The 17261-nt window shown below is 33.9% G+C and overlaps 1 protein-coding gene across 1 annotated transcript; it reads right to left on the bottom strand.

Moving 5' to 3' along the window:
• Positions 1-96: 96 nt before the first annotated feature.
• LOC130951961 (sugar transport protein 13-like) lies at positions 97-1871 on the bottom strand. Its single transcript, XM_057880722.1, has 3 exons — positions 1739-1871; positions 1201-1651; positions 97-1062 (listed from the first exon to the last, which is right to left on the bottom strand). The coding sequence occupies exons 1-3, from the start codon at positions 1869-1871 to the stop codon at positions 120-122; spliced, it is 1527 nt and encodes a 508-aa protein (XP_057736705.1). The 3' UTR covers positions 97-119.
• Positions 1872-17261: the final 15390 nt, after the last annotated feature.

Below are 17261 nucleotides of genomic sequence, written 5' to 3'. Positions count from 1 at the left end.
CTACTAAAGTGTACATACTCCCGTTAAAATTCTTTCTAATCATGATTAATGTACTTGTTTGCAACATGCACTAATTAATCACTATACATTCCCATTCATACATGAAACTGAACCAATTATCAATCCTCAATCCGATCCATAAACCTCTTCCAAAACCAATGGCGTTTCCAGACTCGTTCTTGCATCTCTTCAATGGGGACATTCTTGGTCTCCGGAATGAGGAAAATGGTGAACAAAGACATAAGAAGCACCCAAGCAGAGAAGAACCAGAAAATAGCGAACTTCATTCGGCACAGCATGGACAAGAAAGACTGAGCAATGAGAAACGTGAAAAGCATGTTCACGAAAACGGTTACACTCGCTCCCGCCGATCGAGTCTCCAACGGAAAAGTCTCACTGGGAATTAACCACCCGAGTGGGCCCCACGACCACGCAAAAGACGACACGAACATGCAAACCATAACCACCACCAAAAACGCATACCCCTTTCCCAAGTCATCGGAGTAATCCTGGACCTTCTTCATGAGAACCGCTCCGATCACCATTTGCGACACAAACATCTGAACTCCGGCCTCCAATAGCAGCACGCGCCGCCCTAATTTGTCCACGAAGTATACAGAAACCAAGGTGGAAACCACGTTGACGGCTCCTGTGATCACCGCCGAGTAGAGAGAAGCGTCGCTGTGGAACCCTAACGTGCTGAAAAGCACCGGTGCGTAGAACATGATGGCGTTAATTCCGGTGAATTGCTGGAACACCTGCATGAAGATGGCGATTATGAACGGAGGACGGTTGTGGCGCACGAGAAGGCCGCCGAAGGGAGCGGAACGGCGGCCCTTGGCTTCTCTGGCGGCTTTGCTGGCATTGAGAATCTCTTCAAACTCAGGGTCAACATTGTCAACGCCTCGAATCTTCTTGAGCACAACTTTTGCATATTCCTCAAAACCCCTCTCAACGAGACTGTTAGGTGTGTCTTCTACCATAATTGACCCTATTGTTAACAAAATTGCTGGAATGCCCCCAAATCCCAGTGATACCCTCCACCCATTTCCACCTTGCATCCTACACATGTAATTATTTTTTTATTAAATGCATGAATCGTCATCCAAAATGACTGTAGATTTAGTGCGGATCAGATTGAAATTTTGACCATATACAATTCGATTCGCATCGGATTGGAGAGTTTATATATTTACTTACTTGGAAGTGAACCAGTTAACCAAGTTGGCAAGAAGAATGCCAATGGTGATGTTAAGCTGGAACAAGATGTTAAGAGCCCCACGAATTCTGGTGGGAGCGATCTCTGAAAGAAACAATGGGACGGCTTGGTTGGCGAAACCAACGCCACAGCCGAGTAAGACCCTGCCAATGATGAGGATGAAGAGACTCCTTGCTAGAGAACTAAACCCCGTTCCAACAACGAAGAAAAATCCAGCAGCCAACATTGTCTGCTTCCGACCTAGCGTTCTGTTCACCGGAGATGCAACTATGGTTGCTACCAATGCTGCAAGGTACAACGACGATGTGAACAATTGTAGATTTTGGTTGTCGTACTTGCAATAATTACTTTCTTTTCTTCTTGTATCTTTTGTCTTTATATATACCTCTGGAAAAAAATCTTGCAGAAATCTAGGCATTGATGTCACCCCACCTGACCATCCAAAAATTTTAAGGTTAAACCCAAATCCTAACTATTTATTTGTAACTATATATATATATATGTTCCATAATAGAATACCTGAAATTCCAATGTCATAACCAAACATAAGGCCACCGGTGGCGGCCATTATGCAAGAAATTATGACAGCAAATGTAATCTTGGCCTCAAAATGGGTTCCCCCTGAAGCTGATGTAATAATTCCTCCTGCCATAATATGTCTACTAAAGTTCTTATATTTGCTTCAAAGCTTTATAATTAATTATTGAGGTTTTATAAAGGCGAAGTTATTCACATATACAGAATCCAACTTCGCCTTTGGATCATCTCTCTAAACAATAAACATTGTGTTAGGGTGATGATGAGGAATATATAGGAAACTAAGAATGGAAATTGAAACGAAATAAGTTTGACCACCAATATGGATATCCCATCTTTAGAATCCTACAAGAATCAATCTGTTCAATTCCACTTGTTATGTCTAATTGTGGAGTATATCCACTACTCATTCTAATTATATCTAAGTAAATCCTCTCCCACTTATCTTTTTCTTTCTTTTCCCTTTTCTCTCTCCATTTCTAGGTAAAAGATAATTAAACCGGGTTTTCAATCATTTTCAATGATAATAAAAGCTAATAAGTAGCTAGGGTTGGATTATGATTATGATTGTATACTAAATAAAGAGAGAAAATGGTGTGTATAAACTGTAAACTATAAAACAACTCCATCAAAAGATTCTTCTTCCTTTAAAGGATTTGGTCATGCCGGGACGTGAACTATTTATCCACAATCATTTGATATTCAAAAAATATCACTTGGACACTAAAAAATAGTTTATATGTGTTTATGTATAAATATATATTATTTAATTTATTTTTAATTTTTTTATATTTTAACCTATATTCTATATAAATAAGTAATTGATATTTAATATACATGTAGCATAATTATTTTAATCAAGTCAACTTCAAAAATCACAAATATATTATATTATGAGAAATTCTTCGCATACAAAGCGATTAAGGCTTGTAAGCCTTACAAATCCAATTAAAATTAACGCTCAAAACGTGCTTTAAACCGTTCTTCTTCCTCTTCGTCTTCTTCTTCTTCTTTTCTTTCGTTTCTTACCTTCTTTTTCTCCTTCTTCTTCTTCTTCTTGCTGCACGTTCTTCTTCCTCTTACTCTTTTTCTTTTCCTTTTCTTTCGTTTCTTGCATTCTCTTTCTCCTTCTTCTTCTTCTTGCTGGACGTTCTTCTTCCTCATCTTCCTCTTCTTCTTCATTTACGTGCTTTTCTCTCTGTTTTCTTTTTTCGTTATTCTCGATTTCCATTATTTTTTGACATCAAGCTCTGAAATCGTTTTTGAAGAAGAAGAAGCAGCAGAAGATGAAGAGGAGAAAGAGAAAGAGTTCTGAATTATGCATAAGGTGCACTTCAACAAATTTTGGGTGTATTTCTTAAATCTTTTGGGTGTAGTTTTGTAATCCTTTGGGTGTATTTCTGTAATCTTTTAGGTGTATTTCTATAATCGTTTGGGTGAATTCCTGTAACTATTTGGATGTATTTCTGTAATCGTTTGGGTATATTTCTGTAATCGTTTGGGTGTATTTTTGAAGTTCCATTATCTTCAAAACGATTTCAAAGCTTGATTTTAGAAACCATGAAAATCGAAAAAAAAAACAAGGGAGGAGAAGAAAAGGAAGAGGAAGAGGAAGAGGAAGAAGAAGAAGAGTCGTTCATAATACATGATGAGTGTAGCGCTTTGAAAACAGGAAACGGTTGAATAACGCATTAAAAGGCCCTATGTGTAGCAACTTGTAAGACTTGTAAGTCAAAAAGACTTGTATGTGTAGCAGGCCTCTTATATTATAGGGCAATTCACTGAATTAAATAAATTGGCCACCCATATTACCATAATACACATTTTGCAAAGTGGATACCGAAATACATTTCTTCCATAAACTATGCAAACCGCGACAGGGGTATCGCAGTTTACAAATGCACGTAATCCGCTGTAGGGGTGTCGCGGATTACGTTGGAAGAAAAATATCACATAATCCGCAGTAGGGGTGTCACGGTTTATTCTTTAGAGTGGACTTAGTTCATTTTTCATGGAAGATGAAGTTTTGGATGAAAGTTTGGTTTGCAATTTTTATGTATGGCGCAACATAGGTTCCTGCTTTGGTTTAATTGAAATTAGTCTCTTGTACTCATAGAATTACCAACAAAACTAGAACAACTTAACTCAAGAAAATCACAACTACATAGAAAATCACTAACAATAACAACGTCACCGTAAAACGAACAGCAAGTATAACTTTACTTAATAGTAAGTAAAGTTAAAACAGAACAAGAACACAAATAAGGAAAGAAAAATCTAAGCTAATCATGACGACCTAATGACACCTATGCCTCGGCACTGGGGGCGGATCCCCGCTGAGGGCAAGTCCTGTGAGTGTGTCCTGTCTGTCTGCATAGCCCACATCGCTTCGGTCGACTAGTATCGGCCTCATCCATGGTGTTACGGATTCTTGTTGACTTTAGTTGCCCTTCTCTGGTACGTCTCATGTTAAGATCAGGAACGATAGTAGGACCGGCGTTCGGTGGCCACAAACCCTCTAGAATAGGGGGCAAAAATCCTATCCGATATACGCTGAACACCTTACTCATGGACGTACGTAGCCCAGTCTAACTGGGACTGAGCATAGCATGCAATCGCATGGCATCACGGGTAATGGAGAGCTTGAAAGTACCCGCAGTCACAAGTGCGATCTCTGAGGGAAACCCGATACGTCCCAAGCGAGAAGTTACCAGTAGGAGTCGTCTCAGCCATGGTATACTCAAACTGATGTCTGTCGAACAGAGTAACTATGAAGCACTTCGCATCTTTCAGGTTGCGCTCGATCGCCTTGACCAGCGCCTGGCAAAACTGTTAGCTTGATCCCAAGTGCGCCTCTGCTGTCTACCCTAGGACGACAAAAAGCTTTGCTAACCTCCCATATGTGGATTTGACAAGTGGAGTAACCGGCAGATTCCGTGTCCCCTTCAGTACAGAGTTAACACACTCGGATATGTTTGTCGTCATGTGGCCGAACCGTCTGCCTCCATCCTGGTGTTGGGTCCACTTATCGTACTCGAGTCGGTTGGCCCAATCACACATGGCCAAATTCTCAGTCCTCATAATATCAAACCAGTAGTCAAACTCGGTCTCAGTCTTGGCATACGCCGCATTCACGAGCATCTGCCTTGCGTCCTGACCCTTGAAGCTGAGAGCAAAATTAGCTGCAACGTGGCGAATGCAATACGCTCGATATGCATGAGGCGGTTTCCAACTATTCTGTGGTGCCTCCAGTGCAGCCTTAATGCCGTTGTGTTTGTCAGAGATCACCCTGTGGGGTCACATGTTGATGCAAGTGGGATAAGAAAAAAGCCCATGACTTAGCATTCTCCCCCTCAACAAGTGCAAATACAACTGGTAATATATTCGAGTTTCCATCTTGCGCAATAGCCAGAACGAAAGTCCTGCCATACTTCCCATACAGATGTGTACCGTCAATGCTAATTAGTGACTTGTAATATTTAAAAGCCTCAATGCATGGAGGAAATGTCCTGAAAAGTCGATAAAAATTACTCTGTAGACTCATCAACCTCACCACATACACGTACTGGAGAAGTCTTCAACAAAGCTATGGTTCCGTCCATCATTGCTTGCATCCCAAGGATCCATCGGGGCAACTCCGCATACGACTCTTCCCAATCCCCGTAAATCTGGACGGCTTCCTTTTGCTTTCCCTTCCACACCTTCCTATAACTAGGCTTGAACCCGTAGGTTGACTCAGTAGCTTTTTGCAACACCTTTATGGGTTGCATCTGCCCTAACCAACGGATAAATCCTTGCACAAATTACGTGATAATCGAGCTGTCGGTGGTCGCTCGAAATCGAAGTGGCCAAGCAAGTGTGGGCTCTGTTGTACCTTCTAACCTCCCAGTTACCCTTGCGCTACCGAAGTGCCACACGGATCATCCAGGTGTAGCCGTTTCCAAACTCCTTGCATCTCCCAACATACTTCAGATGATCATATTCTATAACCCGATACTGAACTCCACGACGAATATTATAATCCTTAACACTCATCACAGCTTCCTCCTTAGTCTGAAAAGATTGGCCAATCTGAAATTCTCCAGAAGTATTGTCGTCGTGTAATCCTTGGTAACCAAAGGTGTGTGCATCATTCGGTTGTTGACTCACTGCTTCCAGGTTCAACGTCGAGAAATGCGGGGGTTGTTAGTGGGACCCAGAACTGGATGGCCCATGAGGTGCAGGTTAGGCCACTGAATTCTCCTCCTCACTATCCCCTAATATGTGATCGGACTCATCGTTTGAATCATCTTCCGCATCGCGTTCTCAACGTGATCCGACTCACCACCACTAACAAGACCAGTAATCAAGCCAGGTGACCTAGCTGCCAATGCTAGAACAAGTGAAGGTGCAGCTAGGAGACAACCAGGTGCAACGACACGCATCGAAGTAGAAGCACCCCCACCGTCATCCACTGAGGATTTGGCGCTGAAGCTCTGGAATTGTCCACAAGGTCTTTCAACTTGGCAAACAACTCGTGTATTCTCACTTCCGGAAAACTCCGCCGACAATGAAACAAGACCCCCATGTCTTCATCCGACCCTATGACAAATGTTACATACTACACACCACTTGACACAACCATCATCGGAATCTTGTAGAACACCTTCTTCACCAACTTGGCCCCACACAACCTTGCCTTCTACAATATGTTCCTCTTCAGATCTGACAAACTATCAGTCGAACGGATAAAAATGTTCAACGGTTCTTTATCAGTGAACTTAACACCATACCTATTACTTTTTTTTATTTTACCAGAGCATTGGACTAGAACCATCAAGTTCTCCTCACTATCCATTTGTGAAAGTGTGAAGACTCTCCTCAAATGACCCACTCCCTATCTTGCTTGGTATTTATAGGCAAAATTGACAAACCATAAACTGCGACACCCCTACCGCGGATTATGTGATGTTTTTCTTCCAACGTAATCCGCGGCAGCGGATTATTTGCATTTATAAACCAAGATACCCTTATTACGGTTTACATAGTTTGTGAAAAAAATACATTTCATTATACACTTTGCAAAATGTATATTATGATAATATTGATGGCCAATTTATTTAATTCAGTGAATTGCCCTACATTATATGTATGACTAACTACGTAATTATATCAAAATTAGTTTTTTATCATTTTTTTTTTGTCAAATATGTTTACACCATTTATTTTTTAAAATTTACTATAACGATATATTCTTAAATAAAACTTAAATACGCGACAAATTAATTTTTAGCGTGAAAGATTGAAAAATAACATAGTTTCTATATATATTTACTTCAACTCTAGAATTGGAAATCACCCAAAAATATTATTTTATCAGCAAATCACCTAAGTTTTTGCTTTAATAAACTTCCCATGTAATAGCCATTCAAGCCCATTATGTATTATATCGCTTTTCGTGAAGCCCACATGTAAGTTAGTTGGGCTAATCCAACCGAGCGGTTATGATAAATAAAAAATAAATGAAAAAAACTAGTGACAAAAGAAAAAGAATAAAATAATACTAAAAAAATCATTAAAAAAAATAATACTAAAAAAACTAACTTGAATTGGTTAAATACAATTCACTCGTTCCCTTAAATAAATATTAAAAATTTGAATTATATTTTGTGTATATAGCAATTTATTGGCCAACTGCAGACCCTTAAATAGAGCTCAAATCCGCGACGGATTAGTTCTTAACTTGTCGGATTAATCTAAAAAATTAACTTGAATTGGTTTAATGGTTAGCAACTAGTCCTCTTAAATAAGTAGAAGGTCCAAATCCTGCATTGTGCATACACAATTACATCCAATTACAAACTATACGAAAATTGCTTCTTATTCACGAGAATTCACATGTGATGAATTAGTTTTTTATCTGTCGAGCTTGAAAATACCATAAAAAAACAATAAAACTATTTAGCTATACTTCTAATAAAACAATAAAATGGTTAAAACTAGAATATTTATTAGAAATGTTTTAATAATTTTTTAATGCAAAAATGGGTTATAAATTTAATGGAAAATAGTTTCCAACCGAATTTGGTTAAATTATTTACATTAAAAATGTTTCATACAAGGAAATACCTTTAAATACAAATATATTGAATTTCAAAAAATCATTTTATATTTAGCTTAGTTTCAAAATGATTCTGTGTCAATTTGATTTGGGCCTCGAATATCATCATAATATAATTCGATTCCTAAATGTCTTTTGTGTTCCTCAATTCTCAAAATGAAATATCAGATATTGAACCGAATTGAAAGCTCAAAAATGATTCCATACATCGAATCAAATCCTTGACTTGTTTTAGTTTAATTTAATCTCTCATTCTTCTTTACATCCCTGTTCGTTAAATACTTTTTTCTCAGTAGAATGGTTTTCATATGATTATTCAATTAATAATACCTTAACATACATAGTCCACTATCAATAACCACCCTCATGCACTTGCCATATTTTTTTATACCACAGCACGTGTCTTGTCCACGTGTCATGTCAGAAGCACTCACGAAAAAAAAAAAGACAAATAATTAAAAGAATAGTTTCTTCACAGCATAATTAGCTTGGATCTTGTTATTTAGATACACGATAACTATGTTCTTTTCTTTCATATTTTTAAAGCAAACAGGACATGGAGGAACATGTGGTATACCACAACCGCAGCGGAAATCAAAGTTCCAATTATTCTAATCAATTAAATCTAGTTTATAATATTAAAACATAACCTCAAGTAGTCACTTAATGTATTTTTACTTTTTTAGTCTTTTAATTTTTTTAATATTATATTACATTAATTTAAATAATTAGTTGGTATAATTTGTTTATTATTTATCTAATTAAATTATTTTTACTTTTTTATTTTTAATTTATTTTTTTTTTACTTTTTATATATCTTTTTTTTATTTTCTCATTTTTGTGATATTTTTTTAAGTTATTCTATAATTTTTAAATTTATTTTTTTATAAGATATTATATGTTTTTAATGTTAATATTATTTTTTTTAATAAAAATATAATTCATCTGTTTTATTTATACTCACTCATTCTTATACTTATTATATCGGATTATATATATATGACTTAGAATTCTTCTTTTTATTTTTTTTCTCATTTTTATAGCATTTATTTCTTTTTAAATCACTCTATGTTCATATTTTTTTATTCTTTATCTTTATATAGAATATTATATAGTTCAATATTAATATTAATTCTCTTTAATAAATATAAATTGAATAATCAAACATATAATTTATTATCTTCTTTCATATTCACTTCTTCTTATATTTACTATATAAATCAATACTCACTTCATATCTCTTCTCTATATCCTCTTTTTACATATTCTCATGCATCTTATTCTTTTTCTTTTTCTTTCATTCTTACTTTTACACAAGTATTTAAAGAATTTTTGGTTGATAACTAAAATTCTTTTCTAAGTTTTCTAATAAACGTGTATATTAGGTGATAAAATTTTAAGAGTTTAATTATTTTGTCAATCTCTATAATTTTATCAAATTTTTAATTATTTAGGTCTTTATATATATTTTTTTTTAATTGGACTCCTACATTACACTGTTTTTAGTTTTATAATGAGATCTTTTTTAATATAAAAAAATGTTAGAGTTATTTAAATATTTCTTTGCAAATTGAAGGTATTCATAATTAAAAACCTAACTAGATCTTTTGACGCATGTATTTTAAAAAAATATTCTGTTAATTTTAATATTTTTGACATAAAAATGATTTAATTACAAAATTAAAAGTACTATAAAGACCTACTTCAAAAGAACAAATATAAAAACTTAATTAAAAATTTAATAAAACTATAAAAATCAATAAAATAATTAAACTACTATTCTTAAAACACTAGACCTTTACAATTTCTTTTTAATTTTTTAATTTATTTTTGGTAGAATTATATTAATTAGTTATAGCATCCATATATCATTTTTTTAACAATTTATATTTTTAATTTTATTTAGTTGTAATATTATTAAAAATATATGATATTAATTATCGTGAGTCATGAAAAATAACATTAAAAAAATTGAATGTTAATTTTAACTATATATCATGTTCTTTACCAAAAAAAATTAATTTTTTTTATTTTTAATTTAATTGTATTTATTAGTTATGTCATTTATATATCATTTTTTTTAACAGTTTATATTTTTTTAATATCATTTAATTGTAATATTGTATGTTAAATGATATTACCGTAAATCATGCAAAATAAATTTAGAAAATTAAATGTTAACTTTAACTATTAAAATATTATATATTCAAATTGTATTTTATCTAATAATTTTATATTTATACTACTATAATATTTAAATTTAATCTAAAAAATAGATAAAAGTAATTATATAAAAGAACAACATAAAAATTATAATTTAAAATTAAATAAATAAATTTAAATTAAATATTTTTGTAATTATATTTAAAATCTAATGTATAATTTTTTTATTTTATAAATAATATATCCATTTTATTCGCAAAGAGCGTACGCGTCTAAATCTAGTTATTATTATATTAAATTATTAATCATGGCAAGGTTGGGTCAAAACACGAAACAATCCAAGTTCCACTACATAGAATGAAGGAGAGAGCCTAAGATACACTACACTACTACAGTATTCTAGGCTATTTTAAAATATGAGCATTATTGCTTCTATGTGCTTTAGTAGTATTCGTATTAGTCAAGAAAGTTGAGGATAACATCAACCCTATTGTTTGACTAAAATACTACACAAAGGGTAAGTGTGTTATAAAGTTTGGTGTTTGGTTCTTCCTGAATACTGAAATTAATACAGCATGTACAGCATCATACTACTACACGTCTTCTCTCAACTACTACATAACTTATAATCGAATATTACTACACCTTTGAAAATTTATAACCAGCATGTGCCAAAACAATCGTGTTAGATATATATTAAAATTTATTATTAAAAAATTATTAATATAAAATATATTAAAATATAAAATATATATTAAAAATAAATTAAATAATATATATTTATATATAAATATATAATAATTAATTTTAGTATTAATTTTAATATATTAATAATATTTTTAGTATCCAAACTAACAAAAATAAAAAGCAATATTATTTATTTAATGTTTTATATATGCTTTTTAGATATTAAGTATATTTGTTGTTATTATCATTTTAATGTTTTACTAATTAGTTATTAATAAGAATCAAGCAATGAGATTATTATAATTGTTTTCCAGAGGACAAAACAAAATATATACATCCTGATAATAAATAGATGTTAGCAATTCTGAGTTCAATTTATATTTTTGCTCCATAAGCTGAATAACCTAACTTATGGATTATAGGTGCGATTTTATGTATTTTTATTCATTACACATGATACCTCCTATTGAACTTAAAAAGTCCAACTTGGCAACGGCAACGCTCTGATGATAAAGATGATGTTCTCAGTTTAAACATGTTTTTTTCACTAGGGTTTGATGATCATCACATATATGCCAAGTGATTAAAAAATATTTTTGTTGGTCGAAAATAATTTATTTTAAAAAGGGGAGTATTCGAAGAGCCAGTAAACACGTGTTTTTAAAAGAAAGATAATATCGAAAGAGATGGCAAAAAAGTTCGAGTAGGAGTTTGTCGTAATCAGTCAACAAGCTGATCGACATGTTGAATCGAAAGACTAAAGGTTTGAGGGTTGTTTTTTAAACGTTATTCTTTATCCAACAAAATAAGCAGAAACTGTTATCTATAGATCAATGAACGTGGAAGTTACACTTTAATTTGATTGGTTGAAGATTTTTATAAATAAAAGAAATCTCGAAGGCACAAGGATTGGAACTTTACTTTAGAAAAACACTCAAACACACTCACATTTCAGAGACTTTTTGAGTCTGCATTCGAGTCATTTTTCTGTAGGATTCCTTCCATTATTTTCAAATTATGTTTACATTTTCTGCAATATTTATTTTTTCTGCAAATTTATCTTTCAAGAAAAATTATCTTTCTATTTTCTTTTAAGATTCAGCACTTTAATTTCAATTTCGAAAGCCCTTTGATTTGATCGAAGGTACTTTACTGCTTTCATTTAAATTCAATGCAAAACATTTTAAATTCAGTCAATTTATTTTTAAAGTCTTATTTATTTGTTTCAGATTTTCTTAAATACTAGTCCAACTGAAAGATCTTTAATGCATTTTAATAAAACTAGTACTTACAAAAAGGAGTAGGTTTCGCTCCCAAACCATTTGATATCGAACCACCTTCGATTTGCTAAAAATTGATAAACAATTTTGTAATAAATAAATAAATAAAATTTAGAAGAAACAAAATAAAATGAATAATATAATTAAGCTAAGTCACACTCTTGCAGACAAATTCGATTCACAGAAACGTCAAATTACACATAAATTAAATACACAAAATAGTTTCTCAAATTTATTATTTTTATCATTTTAGTTTCTCAAATTTAAAATTATCTATACTGATTTTTGAAATTTAGTTCTGGATGTTAGATTGATTCGTTGATCCTTTCTAGTATCGAATTAGAGAATTAAGTAGTAATGAACTGGTTCTGACTTGTTATGCTAGACACAGAAAAAAAAAATTATATGATATACAAATTATTATATCTTCTTTTATTCTTCAAAATAATTTTATTTTTGCCTAATTTAAGAAATAAAACAAAAAACGTCATTTAATTATGTATTTAATATAATAAGTTAGAACTAATTCAATATTTTGCAATGCCAAAAAAAATCTAAAAACTAATATAATGTCTAGAGTTGAATCTTAAAAAATAATATAATAAATTTTAAATTTAAAATATTAAAATAATAAAAATCGTAAATATTATATATCACTATAAAAATGTAGTTGTTGCAGATAATAAGGCGTCAAATACACTTTTTTAAGGCACTAATATTAAGATCTATTTCCTAGGTATCATTCTAAAAATTAGTGTTGCATATCACTTATGGCAATGCCAAAAAGGACTGAGCTAGCTAGAGCCTAGAAGCATATCAGTGTTGCTTTTTTATTTTTTCATGAATGTAAATTTGATTTTTCATGGGTACTGGTTGGCTGCATTATGAAGAAGAAGAATGTACTTATTTGTGTGAAGGAACAAAAAAAATTCTAAGCATATGATAAGATGGACAAGTAATTGCAAGGCACACTTAACTGTAAACACAGTAGTGGTGGCTGAAAAATTATCTGCTATCAAAGGACCATGATCGATCTCACTAATACATGCACTAATCGGTAACAATAAATGGTGGTCGATTCTGACAACTAACCAATGTTGAAGGACAGCTGATGACGGTGGTCACACCTAACAATGATATGTCATATGTGCAGCTACTAATAAATTTGGACATTTCAAAATTCAAAGTAAAATTATATTATACCATCATAAAACAATTTCCAAATTAAACCCGTGAAAGTGGAGGCAAACTAGCTAACCTCCTAGCCTCCATGCCAATGAAAGTGTGAGCTACATGTAGCATCCCTGGTTTAGATGGAATTAGTATTTTTAACCGTAATAATATTATGAGAATATAAATTTTTTAAAATTATTATCTATTTTGTTTTAATAGTATAGATTATGTACGGTATAAAAAATTATAAAATCAAATTACTTTTATAAAAAAATATTATAAATTGACAAAAATCTCTAAGTAAGAAAATTAAAATATCTATAGATAAAAAATTAAATAATAATAAGACTTTTAGTTATTATTTTTATATAAAAAAGTCTAATTTTTTATTAATAATTAATTTAATATTCATTATCTAAAATTTAAAATAATTTAACGTATATACTTTTATATTTAATTAGGTGTTAATTGTTAAGTTTGTTGTACAAATAAAAATAATTAATTTTTATATTTACTATTTAAAAATAATATTTTTTCTCTCTATGTATATTTATTATTTAAAATTGAAAATAAATGAACCTCGAACATACCCTCACAGGGGAAATTGATTCAGCATTATACTGATAGTTATAAAATTAACTCAAAATTATTTTTTTAAATAATTGAATATTGATTCTAACTTTTAATTATAACATTAGTATTCTCTTAAAATTATATGTAATAAATATTTAAAAAAAGAGAAATGAAAATATATATTAGAAAGATAAGCGGTAAAAATTTAAAATTAAATAAAAAACTAAGAAACTATGTATATAATAATAACAATAAATAATATTTTTTATTTAAATTATATTATTTTGTAAATTTTATTTTCTGTAGAAGAGAAAGATAGAAAAAATAGAAAATGAGAGAAAAGAGAGAGAAAGATAAAGATGAAGAATGAGAGTGAGAGTTTGTTAATTTTGAAAGAAAAATTTTTATTTTAATTTGTCAAATTACTAATATGAAATATAAATTATATATAGAGTAAAAATAGTAGAGAGAATTAGAAAAATAGAGAGGTAGATGATTCGAATTAGCTTGAGTTAGGAACCCTATATAATTCGAATCTTGTTGATTCGAACTATGCACGTTTCGGCATTAGTAGTAATTCGAATTGAGCTGTTTCGAATTACACTAGATTTTTATATAAAAGAAGTTCGAATCCACCCCATTCGAACCACTTTTCCACTTTCAGACCCCACCAAATCTCAGAGAAAACGACCCAGTTTCGCTCCGACAAAGGCTCCAGCAGACTATTTAACTGATGGAGGACGATCTAGGTAGACTATATTGGTTGGATGGAGTAGCTCATATTGTCGGGGTCATCAACGATGAGGTTAGTTTTTTTCTTGTGCTTTATTTTTGTGGTCATGCACGTGGTTTTTGTGGGTGGTATTGCATGTGGTTTATTGAAGTGGTTTTGTTTGCGGTTTGGTAGGCGGTTTAATTTAGCGGTTTCAGTTACTGGCTTTGCATGTGGTATTGTTAGTGGTTTTTGTTTAGTGGTTTTGTATGTTGTATTGTTAGTGGCTTTCGATGTGGTTTACGTTAGCGGTTTACGTTAGCGGTTTGTGTTAGTAGTTTTCATTAGTGGTATTGTGTGCGGTTGATTTTAGTGGTTTTGTAGACAAGTTTTGTGGATGGTTTATGTTAGCGGTTTATGTTAGCAGTTTATGTTGGTGGTCTTGCATGTGGTTTATTTAGTGATTTTGTATGCGGTTTATGTTAGTGGTATTCTTGTATGCGGTTTTATGTAAGTGGATTTGCATGCGGTTTTGGTAGTGGTTTATTATATTGCTTTCGTATTTGGTTTATTATATTGCTTTTGTATGCAGTCCATGTTTTGACAGCCCCAGCGTTGCATCTCGAGCATGCGGCGGCAGCAGGGCATGCGACTCGATAAGAGATACGTTCCGTACCTGCAGATGGCCGGATTATACCATCTTGCGAGGCTAAACGATAGATGGTTCTAATTAGATGAGCCCCTTGTTAGTGCATTCGTCGAGCGGTGGCGTCCGAAGATACACACCTTCCACATGCCGTTTAGAGAGTGCACGATCACACTTCAGGATGTGGCGTACCAGTTGGGGTTGTCAGTGGACGGGCGCTATGTCAGTAGTTGCCTTACAGATTTCCATATATACATCGAGGGTGGCCGTTCTGCCTGGGTATGGTTCCAGAAGTTGCTTGGAGTGATTCCTCTTCCGAGCCAAGTTTAGAAGTTCGTTGTAAACTGCACTTGGTTCCAGGAGATTTTTGGGGAGTGCCCCGCGGGAGCCGATGAGGAGACTGTGCGGCGCTTTGCTCGTGCATATATCATGATGTTGTTGGGTACTCAGCTGTTTACTAGACAAGTCCGGCAACCGCATTCACATCAGATGGCTTCCGTACGTAGCCAAGCTTGAGGAGATGGGTACCTACAGCTGGGGGTCTGCAGCACTAGCATGGTTGTACCGGTGCATGTGCCGAGTGGCGAACAGACATGTCGTGAAGTTAGCGGGGCACTTATTCAAGAAAAAGATAGGATAGAATGAAAAAAGAAATCAAAAGACATTTTTTTGCTTTGATAAAAAAAAAGACAAACAGTGGCAATTTTATTTGAAAGAATCAAAATTTTTTTATTTATTCTAACTTACGTATCTTCTAATAAAAAATTATTAAAGTCCGGTTGCGAGGTCGAAATATTAAGTATGAATCATAGTTCTAATACTTTTTAAAATCTATTTTATATATTCCATGCTCCAGGAGAGAGGCTCGGTGAAATAGACATGTCTGTGAAGATGCGGACTACCTCCACCTGGACAGAAAGACCCTATGAAGCTTCACTGTTCCCTTCCACTTCAGTTACTGCAGTCCTGGATCTTCTGGCACTTTCCTAGGTTTAGGCCTGCTGGGTATGATACGTGCAGCTGGCCGTTGGCCTCGAGGTACCCTACTAATACCTTTCTATTTCAATTTAAAATAGTTGATTCCATGTTCGCTTCTTATGTTATACAAATCTGTCACACTTTTAATTAGCGACAACACCGATGTGAGATACAGGTGGTCAGGTTATAACCCTTCCGGTGGCGAGAAGGGACCTAGAGTGTAGAACTGGAGACTGAAGATAGACATGTTATAGTTCAGGGATGTGAGTATACTAACCGTCAATCTTTATTTAATTAATTAAACTTTATGACTTTGGATCATGAATTGTCCTGACAATGTTGGAATCTTTCTGCAGTTTATCTGGATGACCTATAGCATATGCAGCGTTCACAAGAAGCCTCCTTGCGTCTTTGCCCTTTGAAGGTGAGGGCGAAATTTGCTGCTATATGTCGAATGTAGAATGCCCGGTATGCAGCTGGAGGTAGCCATCCCCCGTCGGGAGCCTCAAGCGCGATCTTGATGCCGTTATGCATGTCCGATATAACCAGCAGACCCGACTGCGGTGTCACGTGCTGACGCAGGTGGGAGAGAAAGAAGGACCAGGACTCAGCATTCTCACCCTCGACTAGTGCGAATGCAACAGTGAGTATGTTGAAGTTTCTGTCTTGTACAATCGCGACAAGCAACGTTCCCCCATACTTGCCATATAGATGGGTGCCGTCAATACTCACCAACGGCTTGCAATGACGGAATGCCTCGATACACGTTGGGAACATCCAGAATAGTCTATGAAAATAAGCTTGAGACTCGTCCAGCTATCCCCCAACTCGAACAGGGCTCATCCTAAGGACTGCAACAGTACCAGGCATGGTCAACTAGACTCCTAACACTTACCTAGGTAGCTCGTTGTACGACTCATCCCAGTCACCATAGATGACATCTACAGCCTTCTACTTCGCCAACCAAACCCTCTTGTACGTCGGCCTAAATCCAAAGTATGCGGCCGTGGCATTTAGGAGCACCTTGATGCTGACGGATGCATCAGCCCTAACCATTGGCATAATGAATGCCGATATCACATGATAATCCAAACTCCTGTGGTCGCTGGAGATGGAGGTGGCGAGACACGTATGCGGTCCATTGTACCGTTTGACCTCTTAAATGCCCTTGCGCTGCCGGAGACTCAACCGAA

The sequence above is a fragment of the Arachis stenosperma genome, chromosome 9 (assembly GCF_014773155.1).
Source record: "Arachis stenosperma cultivar V10309 chromosome 9, arast.V10309.gnm1.PFL2, whole genome shotgun sequence".
NCBI lineage: Eukaryota > Viridiplantae > Streptophyta > Magnoliopsida > Fabales > Fabaceae > Arachis > Arachis stenosperma.
The sequence above is the reverse complement of the archived record's forward strand: the minus strand, read 5'-3'. Positions and strand labels throughout refer to the sequence as shown.

What these genes read in the sequence shown, in the direction of transcription:
- LOC130951961 (XM_057880722.1), bottom strand. Translation starts at nt 1,871, where the DNA reads ATGGCAGGAGGAATTATTACATCAGCTTCAGGGGGAACCCATTTTGAG. An exon ending in TTATGACATTGGAATTTCAG is followed by an intron (nt 1,652 to 1,738) that starts GTATTCTATTAT and finishes TTGGATGGTCAG; the next exon opens with GTGGGGTGACATCAATGCCT. An exon ending in GTTAACTGGTTCACTTCCAA is followed by an intron (nt 1,063 to 1,200) that starts GTAAGTAAATAT and finishes TTACATGTGTAG; the next exon opens with GATGCAAGGTGGAAATGGGT.